This window comes from Aethalodelphis obliquidens, unplaced genomic scaffold, assembly GCF_003676395.1.
Source record: "Aethalodelphis obliquidens isolate GAN/ISIS:26980383/991018 unplaced genomic scaffold, ASM367639v1 scaffold89, whole genome shotgun sequence".
In the NCBI taxonomy this organism is placed as follows: Eukaryota; Metazoa; Chordata; class Mammalia; order Artiodactyla; family Delphinidae; genus Aethalodelphis; species Aethalodelphis obliquidens.
The window spans coordinates 4650210-4665437 of record NW_020838033.1 but is presented as its reverse complement, the minus strand read 5'-3'; the positions used below and the strand labels follow the sequence as shown (position 1 = coordinate 4665437).

Sequence of the window (15228 nt, the reverse complement as noted above, 5' to 3'; positions counted from 1 at the left end):
GGACTACGAGGGCAGACCCTGGGATGATGCTTATAGACAAGAAGTCTGGCACTGTAGGCCCAGTAAATGTTAGTTTTAGCTTCCCATAAAACACACTCAGAATGTCAACTCTCCCTCACTCTCCAAGGTCTGTATAAGTATGGACGGGGCCATTAGAGGCCATAATTAAAGAGAAATCTCCTTAACTCCTCCCAGCAGATCTCTGAACCCTGTTTTCATTCCAAATCTGCCCAAACTGAAGCTCTTTCAGGTCATCCTCAAAATATTTCCCTAAGACTCAGATTTCTCAGGGCCCTGAGAGTCTGCATCTACTGCGAGAGCGGGGTCAGGGAGAGTAAGGTAGATGGTGGGTCAGGCTCAAAAGGACACCAGCTAGACTCTGAGCAGGAGGCAGTGATGAGGGCCAACCTGGATGGGCAAAACGGAGCAGGACCAGGAGCTACCTGCTTGGCTCCCTCAGCACCCTCCCTCAGGGCCGGTCATCCTGACCAGATTCTGCCATCTCTAAGAAGTTTCTGAGCTCTTTGTCACATCCAGTTTCAAGACTTTCAAGTGACAGAGCCAGAACCCAAGGACCCCAAGAAACAAGCAGCGTGCAAAAGAAACCCTGGGGTAGGAAGACTGACTTTTGTAATCCAAGATAAACCCGTATTAAAGAAAGCATGATGTTATTTTTTTTTAACTGAAGTATAGTTGATTTACAGTGTTGTGCTACTTTCTGCTATATAGCAAAGTGATTCAGTTATACATATTCTTTTTTTTATATTGTTTTCCATTATGGTTTATCATAAGATACTGAATATAGTTCACTGTGCTATACAGTAGGACCTTGTTGTTTATTCATTCTATATATAATCACTTACATCTGCTAAATCTAACCTCCCACTCCATTCTCGATTCTTTTAAAAAGAAAAAAATTCCCTTAAAAAAATAGTGTTTTAGGGACTTCCCTGGTGGTCCAGTGGTTAAGACTCCGTGCTCCCAATGCAGGGGGACTGGGTTTGATCTCTGGTCAAGGAACTAGATCCCTCATGCCGCAACTAAGACCCGGCACAGCCAAAATAAAATAAATAAATAAATATATACATATTTTTTAAAATAGTGTTTTACTCTGCAAAGGAAAAATTCAGAAAACAAATGCTATGGACAATAAGGGACTTTTTGGTCTCTGAGCACCCCGGGGAGGGTAAAAGACTACATACTCATTCAAATGTAAATAATTCATAAAGAAACAAAAGTAAATTATCCCATGTTATCACACCATATGATTTATTAATAGAGATAAGTCCATGAAAACTGCCTAGAAGTCCTTTGCATAAAACCACTAAATTCGTCAGCACAGCACAGTTTATAAAGCACTTTTACACACCCTTTTATTTATAACCATCTCTGAAAAGTACTGTGAACACCATTTTACAGATGAGGAAACAAACTCAGAGAATCAGAGTGATCTGCCCAATGTCACAAAACAAGTGGAGCCAATACTCGAAAGATCTCTGACTAAAATATCTCAATTTTTTTTCAGAGTGTCACTCTTGAGAACTGCTGCTCTGGTTACTGATACAGAAAGCAGGCTGAGGCCTGTGTCAGGCCTCGAAGTTGGTGATGGCCAGTAGACAGAAGAACAAGGCTCATAACTTCACATTTTTCTAAAGAAATCACAAAAAAAGAACTGAGAAGTGGGAAGCAAGAAGTCTGCAGACATTTAAAACAACTCAGTTCAACCCACAGAAATTACATTTTTCTCTGCTTCTATTCCTGGTTGGCTTCCGAAAGATATGGGCTCTGCTCAGATAAAGGGTCATTTTAAAAAATCCCTAAGTTAAAAAAAAATTTTCTTTTTAACCTAAACTTTGTAGAGTCAAAGGTCACGTAAGGACTATATCCTTATGGCTGAAGCCAGGGAGATACAGGGTCGGCCATGTACCAGGCTCCTGTGTGACCACCTGATGCTACTGCCAGCTCCTAGAATACAAGTCTCTGTACCTAATCAAGCAGCAGTACCAGTTAATGGGCCTTTAATACATACTTCCTGATGACACACCTGCTTAATCGATGATCTCATCTATACCTGCAGGAACTGTTTAAAATCAAAGTTCAAAAGCCATTTGTGGAGGCTGCGGCTCAAAGCCCAATGAAACAAGAGAATACAGGAGCCAAAATTCCTAGGTCTGAGAAGGCCCCAGCATGGTCTCGTTCACTCTCTACTTTTCAGTCAGGCTATTTTGTAAGATGACACAACCTCTCCCACCTTTTTGAAGGTTCCTTATTCCCCTCCTTACCCAGTTCAGGACCATGGTCCCTTGTTACAAGCACTCCCTTACACACACCCTTAACTCCCTTGCCCTGCTCTCCATTACAGTCGCACATGCCTAAAAACCGCTAACCTGGTTAAATACAACTCTGCTCCAACTCAGTACCTGCAGAGGCACAGCTGAACACACACCGCGCTGATGAATCTCACTTGAAATGTGTGGCCCCTAAGCTCGAGCGGGCCTTCTGTGATGCTGGTCATCCTAGCACACTTCTCTCCTCCACTCATTCTCCTGCATGCCCAGATGGCCATTTTGTGCCCTCTTTCCTCTCTCCTCAAATCTCCCTCTATTTCCTTACCCTCATTCACAGCATATGTTCTTGCTTTCAATTTCACCCAGAATATAGAAGCAAAAAAAAAAAAAAGGGCTTCCCTGGTGGCACAGTTGTTAAGAATCTGCCTGCCAATGCAGGGGACAGGAGTTCAAGCCCTAGGCTGGGAAGATTCCACATGCTGCGAAGCAACTAAGCCCATGCGCCACAACTACTGAGCCTGCGCTCTAGAGCCCGCGAGCCACAACTACTGAGCCTGTGTGCCACAACTACTGAAGCCCATGTGCCTAGAGCCCGTGCTCCGCAACAAGAGAAGCCACCGCAATGAGAAGCCCGCGCACCACAAGGAACAGTAGACCCCGCTCCATGCAACTAGAGAAAAGCCCGCGCGCAGCAATGAAGACCCAACGCAGCCATAAATAAATAAATGAATATTTATTTTAAAAAAGTTTTAGAAGAAACTTTCCACATGCTCCTACCACTACACCCACCTACCTACTTGCTTCTTTGCCTATATGCTCTGCCTTCCCTCCTGTTACCACAAAGAACTGTGTTCTTATCTAAGGCCAGCCCTTGACCTGTGGATCAGGTTCCATTCCTTCTTGCCTCCCCGAGGACACTATCCAGGCAATTTCCTCCTCTCTACCGGATCATTCCATCAGCGCACAAACAGATGCTGAAATATCTCCCGTCTTGGGTGGGGTGGGGCGGGGGGAACCAACCCTCAATCTCTCATCCTCCTCCAGCAACCATTCCACATACCTGTACCCCCCACTCCCCTTTACAGCAAACTCCCTAGAGTTTCTCTATTGCTATCTTCATCAAGTCCTCTCCTATTCCGGCATGCTTGAACCCACCCCGATTAGACTTTCACCCTCACGCTCCCTCCAGCACTCCACTGAAACTACTTAGAAGGGTAGTTTGGGGGTCCCCAAAATGACTCCCATGTTGCTGAGACCAATGTCATTCTCAGTCTTCAACTTACCTGACCCACCTGCAGCACAGGCCACAGCTGCTCACTCACTCTACCCTGGACTTTCTCCATTACTCTCTTGGCGTTCCTCCTTTCTTCCTCACTAGAGGCTCTTTCTCAGTTTTCTCTGCTTAGTACTCTTATCACTCTCACCTGTCAATGTAGGAAGGCCTCAGGCCTCGGCCCTCCCCTCTTCTCTATACTCACGCCCCAGGTGATCTCACCCCAGCATGTGGTTCTCAATATCCTTCAAATTTCTCTCTCTAGCCCAGACCACTCCCCTGAACTTCAGAGTCTGAGAGTCAATCGACAATTGGTTATTTCCTCTTGGATTTCTAACAGGCACCTCAAACTTGACATCCAAAACTGAACACCCACCTTCCCCCAAACCTGCTGTGATCCTATCCATCTACTCAGATTATTGCACTAGCCCCCTAAGTGGTCTCCTTTGGCCCCTTTGTCCTCCTGCGGTGGGTTCTCAACAACAGAGCCAGTTGCCTTTTCAAAAGGTAAATCAAAGCTACTTCTGTGTTCCAAGCCCCCGTGCTGCGCCAGTGGCTCCCCATCTCACACAGAGTAAAACCCAAAGTTTTCACAAAGTCCTCCAGTGTCCTCCCGTGGCATCTGGCTTTCTGACCTCCACATCCTGCCGCTCTTCCCCTCACACATCCTGGTCTTGCCACAATGGTCTCCTTGCTGTCCCCAGTCTCAGGGTCTTTGCATTTGCTGCCCTCAATGCCTGCGTAGCGTACTCCCTCACTTCCTTCAGGTATTTGCCACACTGTCACTTTATCAGTAAGGCCTTCCCTGACCCCAACTCTACCCTCACCCCTGTAATTTAAAATATTACCTCATCCCCACTCCAGTATATCCCATTCCCTTTCTCTGCTTTGTATTTTTCTAAAGCATCTATATACTATGTATTTTTATATATATATATATATTTTTTTTTTTTTTCTAATTAATTTGTTAACTGTCCAGGAGAACAGGATTTTTTGTCTTTTTTATTTACTGCTGTTTTCCTAACAACAGAGTCTGCCACGTGAAGAGGCACTCAGTAAACCTGTTGAATGAGTGTTCACTTCAATCACTGAAGGAGAGCTTTGGGGAAAAGGGTGAAGAGGAAGGATAAACTCAATCTCAGTATGGTAGGAAAAATCAGGTGCTTCCAGGCACTTACCTGCTCCCCGACTGGGAGGGTCTCGGGCTGGGGGAGGTGGCCTATTACTCTGTAAAGAAGGGGAGGCTGAGGTGGGTGGAGGAGGCGCTAGGCCTCTGACAGGCCCTGGTGTCTTCCTATGCAAAGAATTGTGTCTCTGTGGCAGCTCAGGGGCTGACTCGTTAGTGGGACTGGAGGGTCCATTGGGGACCCCGGGAGGCTGGCGGTAAGGCGGAGGTGGAGGAGCTGGAGACTGGCCACCTGGTCCTGTTCTGACATTCACAGGGGAAGGAGGCGGCTTGACTGGGGGTGGAGCGGGAGGTCCCTCTCGACCAAGGTGAAGCCGCTGTCCAGGTGTGGGTGGCAGGGGCTTCTCTCTGTTGTAGGCTGCGGCTTTGCTGCTGTGCACAGGCAGAGGCGTAGGGGGGGCGTTGGCACGCCGCCCCGGGGGAGGCGGAGGAGGGGCGGAGGAGCTGTGCTTCATGCCCGTATTGCTGGTGGTATTAGGCCGAGAGAGGTCCGGTAACGAGGGTCTCTGCATCCGGGGCAGTTCTGGGAGTGAGGCTCGGTTGCTGTCTGTATCATCCTGAGGGCGCCCGCTGGCTGTAGACCCCGGAGGCCTTGGGGCAGCAGCTCGAGAACTGGGGACTTGTAGGGCTGGCTTGCCAGCTAGGTTCTCTACAAATACACCAGAAAGCACTGGGTCAACAGAGCTGGACCTACGTTGCTGGGTATCTCCACGTCACCCCGCCTCCTTAGTGCAACCTGCATGGCAGCAGGGCAAATACCTGTATGATTCTGGGTTTTAACCTGGTTTCAGGCTCAGGGCCCACTAACAAACACTACTGATGCAAGCTGAACGCATTCTTATTTACCCTCAGCTTTTGCTTTATTCTACTTTATAACCCCTGCCCTGCCCCCACTCCTTCTTCCCATCTCTACCACACTCCTCAACCCCAGAGGGCCCACCTGGGACCAGTCAGAAACGAATGTGCTTGGGAAACATCCTAAGAAAGTACTTATCACATACCTGAACCGTCCTTGGCTCCCACAGGGCGGAGCTTGGGCACTCCTCCTTGGAAGAGACCTCCCTTGGGCTGCAGGGCAGCTGCTCCAGAGCCATAACCACCACTGCTTCCTTTGGGTTCTGGAAAGCACACCATTAGGATTTTCATTTCATATGCTCTGAGGCTGGTGACCAAGTCAATCCTGAGGAGAAACCCCTCCTCTACCTGGGCTTTAATTTGCAAACAAACCGATATTGCTTTTGCCTTTCCACTGAAATAGAAAGCTGGGCTTCTCTGCTCCACAGCTTCATGTAGGTGTGGGGATGAAACTCTGTGCTGTGATGAAAGAGAGAAAACAAAAGGAACGAGGAGCCAATCTTCCTTTATTTAGGGCAGAGTGGTAACCAGGATGAGGACCTGTTCAACAGAGTTCTCTAGGCTTTCCTCTCCAAGTCCCAGATGGTGAGGGGGCTTAATGGCTCAGGGACCCAGGTGTGAGAAAACCCCCAGAGGCCTTTCAGAATGAACACTTGTAGCAATTATAAAATCATCGTTGGCTTCAGCTTACAGGTTTTTAGGACTGTGGTGGTCTTCTCAGAGAAAAGCCAAGGATATGCCCTAACAAGCACTAGTTATAGTAGGAGATGGGAGGCTTAAGATCCCGAGAATGCTTCTCAAAGGTCAAAAAGCAATTTCTAAGGTATTCAAATGAACAGATGAGAAGACAGCCAAAGAACATGCCAAGACAAAACTCTCCCACTTACGACCCAACAATAAAAATGACAGCCAAGCCTAGTCCCCGAGTCAATCCTGGGATCCCGGTGGTTCATTAGGAGATGAAGCTTAGACTCACTCTCGAGGAGGGGAGCGCTCCGATCATTAACGTTGGTCACCTTCTTCAGCCTGGTCCCTTTGCAGATGTCCTGTAAGAGAGCACCTCGACCCCGCTGCTCATCTCTACTCAGCTTGGGCAGCTCAGTGTTGGCCTGAAGGAAGAGGGAAACATAAGTTCACCCTCAATATCCCCCTCATCACAAGCTCGGGATAAATGCCTTAAGCCAAACTGGATTCCACGAGATGCCTGTCTAACCTAATAGGATACATGTGCCAAACGACAGTATCAATGTCCATTATCCTCCTCCTTAGAACTTTCTCTCATGCTGTACCTTCTGTGAAGGATATAGGTCTTCCTCCTGTTCAGAAGCTTCTGACAGGAGGCCTGCACCAATACTTACTGAGCACCTATGTGCTAGGCTTGTGTGCCGGACACTTTATTTGTATCATCACCACCAAGGCAAACGTTTATTGAGCCCCCACTATATCCCAGGCATTGTGCTAATAATAAGCACATTACTTTCATTATCTTGTTTAAATCCTGAAATATTCCTATGACCAACAACAACAGGAGCATAGGGACAGACAGCTAGATAAGTGGAACAAAACAGGAAGTCCATAAAGCAGGCCCAGGTCTATACAGAAAGAATAAAAGTGTATTTCCTCAGTGCAGAAAGGATAGATTATTAAATACAAGGTGTTAATAACAAGTGGTTAATTTTTTTGGCCATGCCAGGCGGCATGTAGGATCTTAGTTCCCCAACCAGGGATCGCACACACACCCCCTGCAGCGGAAGCGTGGAGTCTTAACCATTGGACCACCAGGGAAGTCTGACAAGTGGTTAATTTTTAGAAAAAAATAATAAAGTTAAATACCTACCTTAGCACTTTACTCTCAAATAAATTCTAGCTGAATTATAAAATTTAAGTGTAAAAAAATAAAACCACGGAAGTACTATATGCAAAAATATAGGTAATGGGAAGGACTTTCTAATCAAGACAATCAAAATACAGGAAAAGATCGACAGATTTGCTTATTTCAAATTATTTACTTAGGAATATAAGTAAATAAGCAGATGACACACTGGAAGAAAAATTGTCAGTGACAAATGTTAACATATGATAGAAATAAAGGTAGTGGCCCAAATCTATAGAGCATTAACATATAAAGATGACTTAGAAATCAGTAGGATAATAAGGAAAAGATATGAACAACACTGCATAAAAGAAGTCAAAAGAGCCAACAAATATGGAAAAAAAACAACTATAATAAAAAAAAAAATGTAGTGTAAAACTATCATTATCTACCTATGATACTGGTAAAGGTTACAATTACAAAGAGACTGCTAGCTTTGTGAAGGCAGGGACCACTGCCTGTACAGTGCCTGGCACACTGAAGATGTTCAAAACAATGTATAGAATAAAAAGCTGCCCCATGGTGATCTTAAGGATCCAGGAAAACAGGTACTCTTTTCTACTACCTGTGGTAGGATAGATTGGTATGATTTTTCTAGAAAGTAATTTATGTATCAAACACCTCGTAAAAGTCTAGCACAAGAATTCTACTTCCAGAAATTAATTTTAAGAAAATAATTGGAGACATGCACAAAGACGATAATAATAGCAAAAAACAGTTTATAATAGCATAAAGCGGAAGTAATCTAAAAGTTCAACCGAAAAGAACAACAATGGTATAATCATACAGTGGGATGCCAGTTAAGCTCTTAAAGGATGTAGAAGCAAGCATCTTTTCATGGAAATAAATATCTGACACAATCAAGCAAAAAATATTATAGAACAATACATATACATGATTCCAGTTTTCTACAGGAGTCATAACAGGACCTATCTCATAGGGTAGTTTTGAGAATTAAATGATAACACTTTTTAAGAGCTTAGCACAGTGCCTGGTGTATAGTAAGAGTTCAGTAAGTAGCAGCTAGCTTATATTGTGAAGAATAAAAAGGTACACACATACAGAAAATTTCTAGAAGGATATACACTGATACTAGCAAAAGTTAATCTGGGGTAATAATTATTTATGTTTATCTGTATTTTCTAGTTTTCCTACAATAAACATACAAAATGTTAACAAAGGTTAATTATAGATTAACATTTTCTATGTTTATTGGTGTTCTCTAGTTTTTTCTGGATTTTTAGTAAAGAATTTTTTAATGATATCACTAAACATTTAATGACATGACAAGCCATTCATGATGTATTAATGAGGAAGAAGAGCCAATCAGAAATCAGTATGTATATAAAGCACAACCTTTTTTTAAAAAAAAGGTAGACGGGCTTCCCTGGTGGCGCAGTGGTCAGGAACCCGCCTGCCAATGCAGGGGTCACGGGTTCGAGTCCTGGTCTGGGAAGATCCCACATGCTGCAGAGCAACTAAGCCCGTGCACCACACTACTGAGACTGCATTCTAGAGCCCGCGAACCACAACTACTAAGCCCACGCGCCACAGTTACTGAAGCCCACGTGCCTAGAGCCCATGCTCCACAACAAGAGAAGCCACCAAAATGAGAAGCCTGCGCACCGCAACGAAGAGTAGCCCCCGCTCACTGCAACTAGAGAAAGCCCGTGTGCAGCGACAAAGACCCAATGCAGCCATAAATAAATAAATAAATAATTTTTTAAAAGGTAGACAGATACAAAAGGAAGAAGGAGGGAGGGGAAGGCTAGACACAAAACTGTTATGAATGGTTGGATTATGGGTAACTGCTCCTTTTTGCTTAACCACAGTTCATAAATTTCTTGAACATATTACTTTTGTAAAGAGAAAAATATTACTAAGCATGTCCAAAATTGAGCTCATATCCTCCTCCACAAACCTGTTTCTCTTGTAAATAGCACCAGCATTCAATCAATCCCCCAGGGCTTCCCTGGTGGCACAGTGGTTGAGAGTCCGCCTGCCGATGCAGGGGATACGGGTTCGTGCCCCGGTCCGGGAAGATCCACATGCCGCGGAGCGGCTGGGCCCGTGAGCCATGGCCACTGAGCCTGCGCGTCCGGAGCCTGTGCTCCGCAACGGGAGAGGCCACAACAGTAAGAGGCCCGTGTACCACAAAAAATAAATAAATAAATAAATAAAAATTAAAAAATCAATCCCCCAACTAGAGTCATTCAAATCTCCTTCCTCTTCTTCACTCTTCCATCTGTCATCAGACTCTTAAGATTTTACTTTGTCATTGTCTCTTGTCTCCACTCTCCATCCTCACTGCTTTAGTCCAGACTCTCATTTTCAATTGCCACAGGCTTCTGTCTCCAGTCTCAACCTCCCTGTCTGTAGTCTCAACTCCCAACCTACCGTCCACACTGTGAAGAGTAACTTTCCTAATATAAACCCAAGCAGGTTCCTCCTGCTGCTGAAGAGACTTCAGCATCTCCCCATCATGACCAAGAGAAAACTCCAAACCCCCACCTACACCTCCAGCCTCAGCTCCCACCACACCCCAAAAATTACAGGAAAAAAACAGAAGTTGGCAGACCTGAACTGTTGTCCTAGTTCTGAAACAAATTAGCTAGGTTAAGTCACCTTTCCTCTGTCAGGGCACAATTTCTCATCTGTTAAACACCCAACACACCCAACACACACACACACACACCCACACACACACACACACACACACACCCACACACACCCACACCCCCACACACACACACAGAGATGAAGCACCCAGGTTCCTTCCTTCTTTCTCATGTGACTCCAGGTATCACAACTCAGATATAGTAAAAGTGGCTGTGTCCGTGGTTCAGAAGCCACATTGCTTTTTTTTCTTCCCATTACTGAACCTTTAGTCTTCTTCCTAATTCCATTAACTCCTTTCTTTCTTGATATGGGGCATGGGGGCATTTAGACCTGATGGACTTGATTTTAAAGTGAACTGATTTGGAGTAGAAGAGAAGGAAATGAAATGGCAGCAAGAAACAACAACTAGGAATTGCCATCCCTTTTCTCAAAGATGCAGAAAAACGACACATTGACCTTTATACTACAGTAGTTTTAGGGAAGACACACTAGTTCCTACTCTGATGCCACCTGCCCAAATCTCCATTTAGACTGAACCAGGATAAAAAAACCAAGACAAGCCATTATGGTCCTAAGAGGACTTCTCAGGAATCAGAACGAATTAGGAAGACAGACTTTACTTATTTATTCTCCATCTTCCTACACCCCATGTCTTTGAGTACACTATGTCTCATACCAGGAAGCCCTAAGTATCCATTCAGGTCTTGAGATAGCCAGGTGGATGGACTACCTACCTGATTAGAAGTGGGAGGTGGAGGAGGACCAGGGGGTGGTGGAGGGGGAGGAGGAATTGGCATCCTTGCCCTGTTTGCAGTTGGCACTGCTCTCTTTCCTTTTTAATCTGCAGCTTTAGGTCACTCATATACCTGCAAGTGAAACAGAAATAAATTCATGAGAACAACTTTGCCATGAGACACACTGAGTACCAGGAGAACCAGAGGACTGAGCATGACACCAGAGAGAAACTAGGCACTCATCTCCTAGTCGCACTGTGATCTAGTCCAGGGCTCAGTAAATCTTTTCTGTAAAAGGCCAGATAAAAAAATACTTTAGGCTTTGTAAACCACATATGGTCTCTGTCGCACATTATCCTTCTGTTTTGTTTTGACAACCTTTTAAGTTAATAAACTTTATTTCTTAGAGCAGTTTTAGGTTCACAGCAAAACTGAGCAGAAAGTACAGAGTTCCCCTAAAACCCCTGTCCCCCACCACACACACAGAGTCCCCCACTATCTATACCCTGCAGTGATACATTTGTCACAATTGATGAACCTACACTGACACCTCGTTATCACCCGAAATCCATAGTTTACATTAGGGTTCACTCTTGGTGTTGTACGTTCCATGGGTTTGGACAAATGTATAATAACAACTCTCCACCAATGTCGTATCATATAGAATCGTTTCACTGTCCTAAAAATCTCTTATGCTGTATCTGTTCATCCCTCCCTGCCCCCCACCCCTGAACCCCTGGCAACCACTGAGTTTTTTTTTTGGGGGGGGGTACACGGGCCTCTCACTATTCTGGCCTCTCCCGTTGCGGAGCACAGGCTCCAGACGTGCAGGCTCAGAGGCCATGGCTCACGGACCCAGCCGCTCGGTGGCATGTGGGATCTTCCCAGACCGGTGCACGAACCCGTGTCCCCTGCATCGGCAGGCAGACTCTCAACCACTGTGCCACCAGGGAAGCCCAACCACTGAGCTTTTTAATGTCTTCATAGTTTTGCCTTTTCCAGAATGCTGTGTAGTTGGAATCATACAGTACCCCTTTCTGATGGGCTTCTTTCACTTGGTAATATGCATTTAAGTTTCCTCCATGTCTTTTCATGGCTTGATAGCTCATTTCTTTTTAGCACTGAATAACATTCCACTGTCTGGATGTACCACAGTTTGTTTATCCATTCACCTCCTGAAGGACATCTGGGATGCTTCCAAGTTTTAGCAATTATGAATAACGCTAATATAAACATCCTTGTGCAGGTTTTTGTGAGGACATAAGTTTTTGACTCATTTGGGTAAAACATCAAGGAGCATGACTGATGGATCATATGGTAAGAGTATGTTCTGTAATAAACTGCCAAACTACCTTCCGCAATGGCTGTACCAATTCACATTCTCACCAGCAATGAATGAGAGTTCCTGTTGCTCCACATCCTCGCCAGCCTTCTGGATTTCGGTCATTCCAATAGGTGTGTAGCAGTATCCCGCTGTTTTAATTTGCAATTCCTAAATGACATATGATGTTGGAATATTTTCATATGCTGACTTGCCATCTATATATCTTCTGTTTTTGAAATTAATTAATTTATTTATTTTGGCTGCACTGAGGCACACAGGCTTAGTTGCGGCATGTGGGATCTTAATTCCCCAAACAGGGATCGAACCCAGGCCCTCTGCATTGGGAGCGCAGAGTCTTAACCACTGGACCACCAGGGATGTCCCTATGTATCTTCTTTGGCGAGGTGCGTGTTCAGGTCTTTTGCCCACTTTTTAATCGGGTTGTTTGTTTTCTCATTGTTGAGTTTTAAGAGTTCTTTGTACATTTTAGATAACAGTCCTTTATCAGATGTATCTTTTGCAAATATTTTCTCTTACTCTGTGGCTTGTGTTCTCATTCTCTTGAATTTTACATTTAAAAAATGTAAAAACCGCGGGGCTTCCCTGGTGGTACAGTGGTTGAGAGTCCGCCTGCCGATGCAGGGAACACGGGTTCGTGCCCCGGTCCAGGAAGATCCCACATACCGCGGAGCGGCTGGGTCCGTGAGCCATGGCCGCTGAGCCTGCGCGTCCGGAGCCTGTGCTCCGCAACGGGAGAGGCCACAACAGTGAGAGGCCCGCATACTGCAAAAAAAAAAAAAAAGTAAAAACTGGGACTTCCCTGGTGGCGCAGTGGTTAAGAATTCGCCCTGCCAATGCAGGGGACACGGGTTCGATCCCTGGTCCAGGAAGATCCCACATGCCACGGAGCAACAAAGCCCGTGCACCACAACTACTGAGCCTGTGCTCTAGAGCCCACGAGCCACAACTACTGAGCCCATGCGCCACAACTACTGAAGCCCGTGCACCACAACTACAGAAGCCAGTGTGCCTACAGCCCAAACTCCACAACAAAGCCACCGCAATGAGAAGCCCGCACACCGCAACAAAGAGCAACTCCTGCTCACCACGACTAGAGTAAGCCCATATGCAGTAACGAAGACCCAATGCAGCCAACAATAAATAAATAAAATAAAAATAAATAAATAAACTTATTAAGGAAAGTTGTAAAAACCATTCTTAGTCATTGGGCCATACAAAACAGACCATGGACCAGATCTGACTCATGAGCCACAATTTACTGACGCCTGGTATAGTCACATCACTGGAATCTGGTAAGAGCGTAAATACCACATGAGAATTTATCCAGTTATCAGTGGCTTAATATTTAACACTCAAAAAGTATACAGTTGTCTCCTTATTACAGTCTGTAAGTGATCCTCATTTCACAAATGAGACTAAAGCCAGGGAACTTTAGTCTTCATAAGACATTGAAGTAGGGGGCAAAGATAAAACTAAAACTCAAGAACAAAAAGTCACCCCAAGGAAATCCTACTTCTTGAACCCTCAAAAGTCAAAGCCAAATAATTGCAGAGGTTTGGTTCTAAACTCTTTACATGGGTGATCAAAATCTCTCTGTGAATGAAGAAGTAACCACTTAAACACTTCTCTCAATGCCCTGAGAATGATAAAAGGGCAAATATTCCAAAGGTTCTATAAAACCAAGAACCTTTGTAGGTAGTAAATTTGATCAAAAACATGACCGTTAACATCTTCAAAATCCCAACTCCTTACAGTGGAATGCCACTCTAGGCTGGCTGCCCAACAGAGCTTTTTGCTCCAATCACAAAGAACTGGACAGTACTTTGGCTAAGTGGTTCCCACAGGGAATGATGTCTGAACTCACTTCAAGGAACGAGCAGCTGACTCCCCTCTAAGGAAAATACCTTCTCATTTCTGGTTTCAAAATTAAGTCTAGTCTTTCTTTGCCAGGAATCTAACATACTAGGCTTGAAAAATTGATCAAAATAGTAAATCCTCATAAGCAGAACATCTATCTCGGGGTGTGGGGGTGAAGTGAAAGAAACACGTGGAGAAGAAGAAAAAACCTTTCTTCTATTAAATTTTCTGGGTTCACTATGACCATTCCACTTCAAGTCCCCATAGCAGTCATAAAGCTAGCAGCCCAAGAATAAGGAAAATAGTAGTTTATTCAGAAACAAACATTTTCAACTAATTCCAGTCACCTCAGTTCCCACCTTTTCTGGGTTTCCAGTTCTACCTACTTTGGCCATGGCCACAGTTGAAATGGTCTCCTAGAATGACCCGGAAAAGAGATTCAGACAAGTCCCTAGTTCTTTCCAGATCCACAGTTGATCCAATCTACATGCTACGGAGTAAGAAATGACCTAAAGGGACAAACTTAAGTCTGACAGTTAGAGTCATTTATTAGGCAAAGCAGTAGTTTTCTAGCAAGGCAAATCTTTTTTCTTTTTTTTTTTTTTTTGGCAAATCTTTTTTTAAAGTCACCCACTGCAGAAAGCCACTAATACATTATGCAGTTAAAGATGCCTTCTTAAAATAGGCTCAGGGGCTTCCCTGGTGGCGCAGTGGTTGAGAGTCCGCCTGCCGATGCAGGGGACACGGGTTCATGCCCCGGTCCGGGAAGATCCCACATGCCGCGGAGCAGCTGGACCCGTGAGCCATGGCTGCTGGGCCTGCGCGTCCGGAGCCTGTGCTCCGCAACGGGAGAGGCCGCAGTGGTGAGAGGCCCGCGTACCACAAAGAAAAAAAAAAATCACTTTTGGGAGTTCCCTGGTGTCCTAGTGATTAGGATATTCTGGGCTTTCACTGCTGTGGCCCGGGTTCAATCCCTGATCAGGGAACTGAGATCCTGCAAGCCATGCAGCATGGCCAAAAAAAAAAAAACAATCACTACCAGCACCATGGTTGACTACCAGCAGTGGCTTTCAACTTTTCTTCTGTCTCTACAAAGACTGCAGGCATGACACCCTCCTACCAGGGACACTGAGCAAACAATGATACACTACAGTAGAGTATTATCACTCCCATTTTACAGGTGAGGACTCTGAAGCTC

At 45.0% G+C, this 15228-nt stretch overlaps 1 protein-coding gene across 7 annotated transcripts in view; it reads right to left on the bottom strand.

Moving 5' to 3' along the window:
* The window catches only part of WIPF2 (WAS/WASL interacting protein family member 2), a 45515-nt gene that overhangs the window by 11414 nt on the left and 18873 nt on the right, over nt 1–15228 (bottom strand). For 5 of the 7 annotated variants that reach the window (XM_027094630.1, XM_027094627.1, XM_027094626.1 and 2 more), the window contains 4 exons: nt 10829–10960; nt 6579–6711; nt 5749–5865; nt 4740–5396 (listed from right to left, as the gene is read on the bottom strand). In XM_027094630.1, coding sequence (XP_026950431.1) covers nt 4740–5396; nt 5749–5865; nt 6579–6711; nt 10829–10891 — 970 coding nt within the window. In that variant the 5' untranslated portion in view covers nt 10892–10960. Of the gene's footprint in view, nt 1–4739; nt 5397–5748; nt 5866–6578; nt 6712–9396; nt 9535–10828; nt 10961–12214; nt 12321–15228 lie in introns of those variants that run through there. The other 2 variants (XM_027094628.1, XM_027094624.1) reach the window with 2 other exon arrangements.